The sequence below is a fragment of the Rissa tridactyla genome, chromosome 2, assembly GCF_028500815.1.
Source record: "Rissa tridactyla isolate bRisTri1 chromosome 2, bRisTri1.patW.cur.20221130, whole genome shotgun sequence".
NCBI lineage: Eukaryota > Metazoa > Chordata > Aves > Charadriiformes > Laridae > Rissa > Rissa tridactyla.
In genome coordinates, this window is record NC_071467.1 from 105,781,257 (window position 1) to 105,793,405 (window position 12,149).

The window sequence follows — 12,149 nt, forward strand, 5'->3', positions numbered from 1 at the left end:
CCTGACACACCATTCACGAAGGCTGCGGTGACGGTCCCTGGCTGTTATGGAAATAGGCCTGCTGCAAAAGGATTCTTGATGGGAAGATTAAGAACATCTATGGTAGGCACCACTCTCGGACCCTTATTATTAAAATGCAATCACATATACGCAGGCATAAAACTGGAAAAAAAAAAAACCCAAAGAGGCCAATAAACTTCTGGTTATGAAAAGTTGATTTCAAGGCTAATGGAATGCTGTATTACTATTTTTCAAGTGGAAGAGAGCTATGCAGGTCACCAAATGGGTTCAAGAAGCAAGAGAAAAGTTTTTCTTATTTAAAGATTAACAAAACCAAATGCCTTATGTTACTGTTACTACTTAATTTTCTATTTCAATTACTAGCAAAGCCTTATCCTTGAAAACAACTCCAAAAAAAACTATTGTATACATGCTGATTAAGACCAAAACCAAACAGAATTATTAAATCAAATGCAGTTGATATTTTATGTTTTTAAAAGAAGATTCACCTATATCACAATTACTTGTCTGATGGATATCAATCTCTTTTGGTACTGAATCCTTCATTACCTCTCGTCAAAATGAGGTAAAGAGCAAACCCCAGAACTATTCACTTTCCAAAGTGCTTACTTTGAGTCCTCACTCCACCTTATTCATGCGGCCAGACTGAAAAGGTAAGACATCCAGACAGAGAGAATGAATAATGCCTGCTTTGACAAACATTTACTAGCATGGACACGGAGTAGATGCATAATCTGCAGCAACTCCAAACAAGTGGTTATAAGATCTTTATTGCACACCAACCAACACACATTCCATACACATAATTTATGCCACAGAAAAATGAGTTTATGATTATCTTTAAGGAATTAAGAAATAGATTGTGACATCTCTTTTTATTAACAAGCAATGCATTTAGAACACATGTAGATAACAGTGTGGTACAAAAGGTCTTCTCTATCTTGGGCTACATGCAGGAACTGAAGGAGGTATCTCATCAACCAAGGAATATTAATACAAGATAAAGTGTTCAGAGTTCAGGAATCACTGGAGGATCTTGTGGAAATAGCCTTCACATAGCAGGGGAGAGAGTAAGGGATGGAGGCAGAAGATAACAATGACGTTTCTTATTGGTATGAATTAGAAACAAATTAAATACCTTCTTTGGGATGGCTGCATTAAAGCTGAAACTTTATCATCAAAGAATTTCTTCATAGCAAATCTGTCTAGAGCCTGATCAGCACTGTCAAAACAGAGACACAGATACCACGTTATTCCAGTTTGGGGTTATCTCGGAAATTCAGCAGATTACTGCTTGAAATACACCAAAATATTTGGAAGGGAAAGGAAAGAAAAAGAAAAGAAAGAAGCATCTTACTAGCACCTCTGGCACTTACAGGTCAGACAAGAATGTTTTTTCCACTGACACTTTCCCATTCCACACCTTAAGGCAGTTTCCTTCCTGAGGCAATGCACCTACTCCCTTATTCAGTTAACTGGATTGCATATTTCCAGCATGAATATGTTAAAGTCATAACGCAATAAACTTCAGCAAAGCCAAGCAGCTCAGGCTGCAAAAGAAGGATACTTGCCATAATTTCCCGAGAGTGCCACTGGGGAGTGTTCTCTGTGAAATACAAATTTATTCTCTTTTCAGAAAAAAAGCAACAACATCATGTAGATGAAAACCACTGCCTGGCTCTAACTGTACTACAGTACATGAGGTGCTAGAGGATTGTTTAAGCAGTCAAATAATTCATTCAGTCTTTGTTTCTTGTGCCCTGAGCCACCAAGGCTAGAAATGTTTAAAATAAATGCGTCGATGTTTGAAAAATAAATGTTTTGCATCAGACAAACACAAACTCTTCAAATGCACAATTACAGAGCAATATATTCAGAAAAATACATTTCCTTGTGTTCTCTGTCTAGAATGGCTCTTATGTGGGTCTTCTGCATCCGTGTGGAGGAAGGTAAGAGGGTATAGAAAACAGAAGTGTCAAAAATCAGTAGGAATGCTGTTAATCACATATGCCAGGTAACATGCTCTCCTGATTCTGTTGTATCTATACCAGATAAAATCAGCGTGTCTTTTAACAGATGTAGTTGACAGTGATAATTAACGTCAGGACATAAAAAAAAAAGCAGAAGTTTCAAAATAATTAGACTCTGGAATCTCAAATTTTAAATTCCACATCTTGTTCAATGCACATGAGTTCCAAGGAAGAAAACTGTGCAAAAGTATGCATATGCATATCAGGCTAAAAATGGAATTTATACTTTTTCCAAAAATTAATCAGAAGTTACCAATTGTCTTGACAAGGTGCTGGATCAGGCTGTTAAGTCATGCCTTTTCTTCATGGATGTTAAAGATTGCATAGTGTGTACTTACAATATCCTTGACCCCAAAATTTTCCTCTTCATCCAACCCATCATACATCTTCACCTATACTACCACCCAAGAATTTTAGGCAACTCACTTGCAACTGGCCAAAGACTGTTAGTACTTGTTAAAACAGAATTTACCAACTATTACAAAGAATTCTGTTTAGTCTTGTTATATTTGATGGCACAGTATTCCTTCCTAAAACCAGGAAAGTTTAGAAAAACAGATATTTATAACATATAACCAAAATGGGTTTGCATTATAAGGCCTCATTACTAAGCTTGGATTTTTTGGCAGGTGCATGAGGACAATTCGGACCTTCATTTAGTGTGAACAGCCACGAAGTCTTCTGAGCGTCGTTTTTAACACAGCAGCTGGCACCCTCAACAACAGCACCAGGAGGAATGTCTGCTTCTGTGAGGTTGCTGTGTACCAATTTGAAGAGTCTTGATAATGCTAGGGACATACAAAATCCTAGCCGGGAAACTTCCCCAACCTCACTCTTACACAGAAAAGTTAAGTTTTGGATAGGAGCTGACAGACAAACAGAAATTTAACGGAGGGCTTCCAAACTCACTCCTCCCCTGCAACCTCACTGGAGAACTCCTGAATTTGTTTGGGAGTAAAAGATGACACCTTTCATCGCTAGGCTTTACAATCACATGCAGGTGTTGTTCTGTTATAGCATTACTAGAATGTATTTATAGTCAGGTACCACCCTTCAGGATGACACAATATTGCAACACTGAAATCACAACACAGTACTGTACTATACTCGACAGATTCTGTCGTTCACGATAATTCTCAACAAAATATTATAAAATTGTGGTGATCGTTGTCCCAATTACTACTTGAAGATATTTGTATTTATTTTTTCAGCACATACTGGTGTGTATAATACACTAAATTTCTTAGTCTACCTGTCAATCAATCAGGCTTACCAGAGTGAACACAGATGCTGGTTTTAGTGAAATCCGTGAGCAATTTGCCATCAGCCCATAGGGATTCAGGACTTTATTCACTACAAATATACTACTGACAGACTGGTGTGAATTTAGAACCAAATTTGATTTTACTATGGACTTTAGAGTGCATTTTTATTTTAATAAAGAGACCAAGGGAAAACAATTTGATTAAAAACCAAACCAAAAAACCCATGTTCCATGCTTTTTATCAAATTTTATCATTGTTGACATAAATTGTCAATTGTCATTTCAGAATTTGAGCACTCTAAAAGAAACAATTAGAACCAAGTAATCAGACACCTGCCGTTTGAACTGACTGCAAGATAAAGTCTAGATTATTTCTTAAACTTCATTCTGCACTTTGATCAACATCTAGGAATTCCGTATTCAAATACTGATTCTAATAATGGTTTTCCTTAATTACTTTAGGAATAGTTTCAGTGATTCAAAAGAGGCAACTTGATGGATGTAGCAAATAGATAGGTTTAATAGAATGAAGATGGTACCATTATATTAAAATGGTTTCTTGCACATTTCTTCATTCATCTCAAAAGACCCTTTAGAGAATTTTCCCACAGAATCATTGACTATCTCAGATTAGAAGGGACCTTAGAGCATCACCTAGTCCAACCTGCTGCTGAAAGAAGGACCATAAGAAAACTCTCTCACGGAAGCAGGCTTTAAGACATGTTCCAAGACCCTTTGAGAAGAAAACCTGACAAACCTGAACTGACAAACAGCAAGCTGACAAACAGTACTACAATTAAAAGGCTTCTTTTTTTTCTGATGTTTCCTTAATTGTAAAAACCACACAACATGCATTATTCACAGCTTACCTTGCAGAAACATTGGTGAAGTGCATATATGATGATATGACTACGCCTATCCTTCCTTTTCCTCCCTGTATTAGGAAAAAGGGAATGATAATTTATTACATTATTGGGTATTATTTTATTTAAGACCCATACTAGACAAAACTAACACGGGAGATTCAGAAAATCCTTTTGCTCATGCATCTCCTGTGTTGTTGGAAAGATGGTAACGAAGCAGAAGCTTGTCTGTCTATGCAAGCTGTCTGACAAGTGACAATCAAAAAAACTAAGTAGGATTTCTACGTGTTCATCTGTCAAGTCTTACTGACTAAGAGGAAATGATTTTAAAAAAAATATATATCTTGACCAGTAGTAGAAACAGCGTATCAACTATTCTAATTTTATATTACTTTTTTCAGAGATCATTCAAGACAACTCTAGACAAAGTTGCAATTTTTGGCATGAAATGCTACACCATACCTATTTTGGAAAGCATATGAGTTTCAGACAGGTTTAGGCATTTTTACCTCCCCAGCACCTGAGATTTATAACAACTACTGCTTGTTTTTCTACGGATAATTTAAAAAATGTTGCAAAAACTTATTAAATAATTCACATTACATAAATTCAGTACCATTTACCAAGCGGTAATTCTCACAGGTTTCAAAACAGTTTCAGTCTCTCAGCTGATACAAGTAGCTGTATGTGTCTTTGTGGTTGGTAACTTTGAAGTCATTACTGAAAGGCATTAATCAACAACACGTATTACTAATTTATATATAAAATACTAGGAATACTTTGCCCCCTTGTCTTTTGTCCCATGTATGGGCCATTGCCCTGGCTGCAGTCCTGCAACTAGTAGGAATTCAATAGTGTTCCATACAATCACAGCATTCCGCCTCCAAGCCATTCAGGACTGGGGACTATATAACCTGACTTGAAGAGTTTTGGTTCCGTTACCACCCTCATTCTGTTTCGAGTAACATATCCCAGTGATACAGAGACAGATTTGCCTTGAGTGTCACCAGCACAGCTATCAGCTTAGTTCTGAATTCATTTTATCTGTATTTAAGTCTTCTCTTTATTTCTCTTCATTGTGAACAAGCAAGGAGAAGAAGTAACACTGCACAATGGTAGCTTTGCTATAAGGCACTGCAATGATTCTGGCAGTAGGAACCTGTCAGAAGTACCCAGGAGGTACTTAACGCCCTCATTTCCTACAATCACATGACAGTCTAAAGAGATGATACGTTGCCTATCCTTATCCTGCAACAAAATCCATGAAAGTCACCGAATGTGAAGAGCTTCTAAAGAGTTTGCTATTGAGCTGGAAAAACCTTAAGCTTCTAAATACACTCAAGGAAGTAGCACTGACCTCTGAAGGAAGCAAACTAACATCACTGTATGCAATACCCACAGCAGAGGCTAGAACCTTATTTATCATAAAAAGCAACATATAACAAGCATTCAAGGTCAGTGGATTTAAGCTTCCTTAAATCAACTGAAGATTTGGCACACTGTTTCCAACATCGAAAACAGAAAGGACAAGGTTTTTGAAAACTAATACAAACTGATAGGTGATGTGTAGACACAAAGCTCACTTACTCTGCAATGGATCACCACCACATGTTGAGGATCATTGTTCAGCCATGACTCCATAGCCTTGCAGATGGTGCACACCTTATCGAGAGGCGGAGCATGGAGATCAGGCCACCCCACATCCATAATCTGCAGTTAAAAAAGTAACATTCACAAGACACTCGACCCTTGGCTTCGAATAACTGTGATCGTGAAGAGTCTCCACATTTTTTCCAAGTGCAGATAATCATGTCATTCAAATGCCGTGATGTAACTAAAACACGCTTGCAGATCTCTCAAGGGGAAGAAGGGGATTTGTTTTGTTTGTGGTTTTGTAGGGCTTTTTAAAGATACTAGTACTTTTATAAAAACAAACAAACAAACAAAAAAACTCTCCCCAAAACCTACCAACCACTCACAAGTGACAACACTTCTGAAGATCTTGATTTCTTAAAGAATTTTCAGCTAGAAATTCAGGTCTTTTTATAACTGTAAAATATTTAGAAGGCCAAAATTAGAACAAAGATGTTTACTGGCCTGGTCCAGTATTTTATGATTGTTTTTATTTAATTTGCAATTTATTTCCTTCATGTGCAACAGATCTAACATCTCAAAATTTTGTTCATAGTTTCTGTTCAATTTTAGTCATTATATAATACTATTTACCTAACCTATTATTATTATATGCGTATTTTTTAACCCTAACAAAACCAGTAACCATGAACAACTTAAATCCTTTGTGATCAATAAAGCATTCAAAAGGTCAGAATTAAGAGTTGTTTTAATATTTTTCTCAGGTAGCGTACATCCCTGCAAATCTGCTGCTGTAAATACACATCTGTGCTACTCTGGCTGTGTAACACCTGCTGAAGAGAACATGCATATATCATTTTTTACAACAAACAAATACAACAACTGGTGAGGAGGAACGGAAGACAGACATCAACAGCTCCCCTGCTTCTCTGCACAATACAGACTTAAGGAACTGTGAAAAGGTAGTCACAAAAGGGAAGTCTATATCTGAAGTGAGTTCACTAGCTCCAGCTATCAGACTGTACATTGCAGTATACAATCCCTACTAACCTACGACCGCAGAAAGAAAGTACACTTCAAGGAAAATTTGTATCTCTTAATAGGAATTGCATCACTCAATAGAAATTTTTCAGTAGTCACAACAGACTTCAGGTCCTGTGTGCAAAGGCTAAGAAGACAACAGGAACAGCTATGTAAAGCACAAACCTAACAGACAGAAAACTTGGGGAAAAAAGTTTGGGAAAAAAAAATCCCTTTTTAAAGGGATGCGTGTGGAGGTGTTTTTATCATCTTCCAGAAGTTGTTCTCTTACTCTGTGTATGACACTTGCATAGCTTCAGGGTTTACCAGGCCATTTAAGTAGTATTTAACACTAGAAAGAGAGGCATGTTATGGAAGACAATACCTTTGGGTTAAGCTTGGCAAGGTCATATCTCTTTTCAGAGAGGTTTAACACCTGTTCAGAAAGAAAGGAAGAAAATATCAACCACCAAGACTTCATAAATGAACATAAATAAAAATAAATGAACATAAATAAAAACAAAGCAGTGTAGACAAGTATATATGACTTTCATTAGGAATTACTTTAAATCAGTATCAATCAATAATAAAACAATTGAAACAATGCTACTGAGGCAGATTCTCTTTCATGGTGTGGCTATTTCACATTACAATGAGTCAAGTATAAATGACATTCATAATCATTTTAGAAGACTCATTACACTACCAGAATGGAATAGAGAGAGATGAGAAATAGTAAATATGAGAAATAAGTCCATTATACAGTTTACTACTGCACAAGGACAATTTAAGAACCCCTTTTCTAAATTGTATCATCCCATCTGGCATTAACCAGCACTCTCATCAGCAGTCTCAGTAAAGAAGCCAAGAACTTGGCTAGTTTCTTTAGAACTAGGCTAAAGAAACTACATCATTTTGCTTCTAGAAGCTGATGCGGTACTTAAAATGTGCAAAGTCATCATGGACACAGTGGAAGCAGGAAGATATTATACCATCTTTAGGAAAAAGTACACTTTTTGAACAAGAAATTCACCCAGAGAAAGAAGAAACCCCCAAATTAACAAAATACCCAGGAAAACACCTTCTATTTCAAGCCGCATAAGGTTCTGGAATCACCCATGATATTGACCATAAAGGGTATACACCACTTTCATTGACCTCAAACTCCAAAAGAAAGCATAACGCATCTTTATATGATGTGGAACGTGGTCTTTATTCCAGTATATTGTTTGCATTTTAAACAGATTACTGCTGAAGAGCTAAATGGCAATCAAAAATTCGTATGTGCACTGTTCATATTATTTTGGCTCAGGAAGATGTATCAACATTTACAATTAAGACTACAGTTATCCTTCCAGAAATACCAACTGTAATTCAACAGGATTGAAGTCAGAAGAGTCTTATACAAATGACTCACAAAAAAGTCTGTAATTCTCTATCATTCTTAACATTTGCAAAACAATTTAGCGGAGAGTTGCATTTCTCAGTACAGAATTCTTAAAACTAGTGTTAAAGCTATGTTAAGAGACCAGTTACCTAAAATTTTCCACAGAAAAAAACAGTGCTGTTTGCTGAGGACTTTTTTTATTCATCTTTCTTGTTTTATTTATATGTGAGATCAGTTTAAAATTCCTGTATGTCAGGATACTGCCCTGTTCATGACGGTTATTTGTCACGGCTGGATCAGATGCCAAACTCAAAGATGCTGTTGTACCCTAGGTCCCTGTCAAGCTATATAGAGAGATCAAACTGAGATACTCCAGGAGTCCTGTCAGCGCAGAATAGAGACCATAAGGTACAGGAACCAACATTTCACATACAACAACAAAACAAGATGTCACAGAAGTCTTGGAAGAGAAGCATATGTTGTAAGCAGATGTCAGTGGAAGATTAATTGCGCCCTTTTTGGCATATCCTACGTCTACTTACTTGTATTTTTGTACAAGAAAGAGGAACGTTAGTCTTTCGTTCTATGAAACTTAAATGACTTTGCCCTAAAATTTAGGACCTCATCTAAAGAATAGAAATGAAGAAAGATAATGGGGAAAACGAAGCCCTTCCTCCTTACACACAGCTGAGAGGAAACATCCCCCTTCCCATATGACTTAATCCTGAACTGGTAAGTAACTTATACTATTAAGATAATATTAATTCTCTCACTCTGCTGAATGCTCAGGAACACCATAGAACAAAAATAAGGAGATCTTTTAGCTAGAGAAGAGACCTTTATGAAGGTACTAAAGGGTCTTGAATTTGGTCTACTCCTTAATCAGATGACCAGAAAAACAAAATCTCATGCCAAAGAACAGAAACAAATATCATGTAGCTGGCAATTTTGGAAAGCAAAAGATATACTGTGGTCATACGACACAAAGTACTGGCTGGGGAACAATCCACCAGCCTACAGCCCATTCCATTAAGGAGAAGACACTGGGAGAGCAGGCAGGCAAAACCCTTCTACCAGGTGGGACCAGACTTGCTTGCTGAAAACAGTGTGTTGAGTAAAGAGCAGGGCAAGAAGGAAGGTAGCCAAAACACGACATAAGCTAAAATTAACAAGCAGTCCCAACTAATAAAGCAACAGTAACACACAAGCATTACCATGTAATTTACCTATGTATGACTAAGAAATTGTGCATCGGTTATATTAGTCTAACCTAGTACAAATATGTATATGCTAAGACTGCACTGTAACCACTGAAATTTTTTTTACAAATTTCTAGCAGTGGGTTTGGGGCTTCTTTCACTTTTAAAAAAGAACTGACCATGAATTTAGGCAATAGGATTTACTGTCAGATTCCTAATGCCTTAGATATAAATGAGTTACTGTTCATCAGCTGATCTGTATGCTCTAACTAGTGAGACAATTTAGAATAGCTTACTCAAAAAAACCTCGATTACCATTCAGTCACTGTGGACACAAATTTGTAACTGGAGCACACTACTAACTAGAGAGCTAATTTAGAACAGTTTACTCAAAAAAACTTGATTACCATTCAGTCACTGTGGACACAAATATGTAAGCGGATCACACTAACACAGCAGCATACAAGAATAAGGTGACTTGTTCATTTATCACTGCTTTAAATCAACATCAAGAGAACTGCTTTGACAACCGTAAGTAATAAACACTGCTATAAAACCTGTTAGAGACACTGAAAAAAAAAATACATATTTATCCATTTTAAACACCGAAACATTCAGGTTTAGGAAATGAGCATAAAATCAGAAAAATATACAGACAAACTTACAATGGATTTTTTTTTTGTTAAAAGCTCAAAATATCTGAACAATTGAGCATTACTCCTCTCCTACAACTGCAATGCATGGCAAACTTCTAGTTAATTAGCATGACAAATACATTACTGATGAAGCTGATCAAAATGGTAACATAATAGTGAATTTATTTTTGCAAACTGAGTTTTTCAGTTGACACAGCAATTGTGTCATTTAAACTGTATTTAGCTTTCTGACAGATGTTTACACTGTGTATTTTGAAAGTACTGGTGTAAAGTAGCATTCACCTGGATGAATCTTGCAATAACATATGCATTCCTTTGTAACCACAAGAGAATTTTTCTTAGGGAATAAAAGGATGCTTCATTCTATCCTGTAAAACCTCCTTAATGTGAAAGGTTTAAGTTTTTAAATAAAAATTTGTTGCAGAAAGAATCTGTCAATTAAAATACACTGCATGAAAGCAAACATATCAATGCACTACTGTTTCTTGGAGACTTTAAAAACCTATTTTTTAACAAACACACTATGGAATATTTTAACTCTCTCCTCTTTCTTTTTCCGTCTAATCCAGAGATTCCTAATTCATGATTAATATAAAATAACAACAACTTAAGGATGAGAGGGAATGGCCTCAAGTTGCACCAGGGGAGGTTTAGATTGGGTATCAGGAAAATTTTCATCACTGAAAGGGTTGTCAAGCCGAACAGGCTGCCCAGGGAAGCTGTTGAGTTACCATCCCTGGAGGTATTTAAAAGATGTATAGACATGGTGCTTAGGGACATGGTTTAGTAGTGGAGCTGGTAGTGTTAGGTTAACAGTTGGACTCGATGATCTTAACAGTCTTTTCCAACCTAAATGATTCTATGATTCAATGACTGAAAAAGTCTTTTGCTATTTTTGACATAAAAGCTTGCTTGTTATAACAGCCAGTTTCTAAAGGCTACCAACATTTAAAGAACAGGCTTTTACAACTCTACATGAATTTTGACATAGCACCGGATTCTTTTCAACATAATATGACTTCCCTCTTGCTGACCAAGGCCACACGCATACGATCAGAATAAACTGATGGATGTACTACACAGATGCTACAAAAATTCAGTTTTGAAGTTTTTCTCTGTTAGAGAAAAGTCACATTTCTTCTAGGAACCAAAGCCTTCTGGGAAGCTTTTTATTTTTTTTTTTAGGACAAAAAGCAGCGAAAAGTCTACTGTAAGCTCTGGACAGGCTTCCATCTCTCCATAAAGGACTCTGGGTCTTAGACTGCCAAAGTATAAACCTCTACTATTAGAGCAAATGAGATACCTATGATTTTTTGTCACACTCTTCGTAACAGACTTACTCAAGCAGGAAACAATGCACTCGCCCAGTTCTTTGGGTGCATCATTCCCCTCCTCCGTCCTCACAACAACTGTAGTGGCAACAGTTTAACATATATAAACATATGGAGGGAGAACAGCTAGATAAGAAGTGACAAATGCTGATTTGTAGTATATGTTCCGCTAGCTGAGATCCTGACCCAATGAAAGAGTAAGACTGTTCTCATCAACTTCAGCAGAACTGCTCACTGGGAGGTGGGGGAGAGTTGCTGCTATACATGATCTTCTTTAGCAGACTGAAGGAGTCTTTGAAACATGAGAAACAAAAGATAGTTTAAAAATGATCTCTCTGGATCTACAACCTGGCCGCGGTTTGCCAGGTTATCTTGCAAATTTGCAGAAACATACTTGGAACAGACCGTATCAAACTTTCTTTTGACCAAGTCAGCAGATTTCCAAAGGACTCATTAGAATATAAATAAATAAATAGAACAAAATTAAAACAAAACCAAAAAAACCCGTAGATCCAAATTTTGCAAGAGAAATTGACTGCAATCGCACTTAGAGAGAGGGCACCCTAACAAGACTTATATCAGGTATATCACACATATCAGATTTTTTTGTAATACAAACAGGTATTTAGTGAGATTTAACTGGACTGAGATTACAAGCTTATTTCACAAATACCAACACACTGGTGTTGCATGGGAAAAGCCACTAAGAACAGGTGAATTTGAACCAGTAAAGCCTTACATACAGGTCACCTTCAAAATATTACTATCTTGTGCCTTACAAGCTA

General features: G+C 36.6%; 1 protein-coding gene across 14 annotated transcripts in view; it reads right to left on the reverse strand.

The window, feature by feature from the left end:
* Window positions 1-12,149, reverse strand: part of TNS3 (tensin 3) — a 224,072-nt gene that overhangs the window by 101,790 nt on the left and 110,133 nt on the right. For all 14 annotated transcript variants that reach the window (XM_054193543.1, XM_054193529.1, XM_054193532.1 and 11 more), the window contains 4 exons: window positions 7,177-7,227; window positions 5,766-5,888; window positions 4,185-4,249; window positions 1,160-1,243 (listed from right to left, as the gene is read on the reverse strand). In XM_054193543.1, coding sequence (XP_054049518.1) covers window positions 1,160-1,243; window positions 4,185-4,249; window positions 5,766-5,888; window positions 7,177-7,227 — 323 coding nt within the window. The remainder of the gene's footprint in view (window positions 1-1,159; window positions 1,244-4,184; window positions 4,250-5,765; window positions 5,889-7,176; window positions 7,228-12,149) is intronic.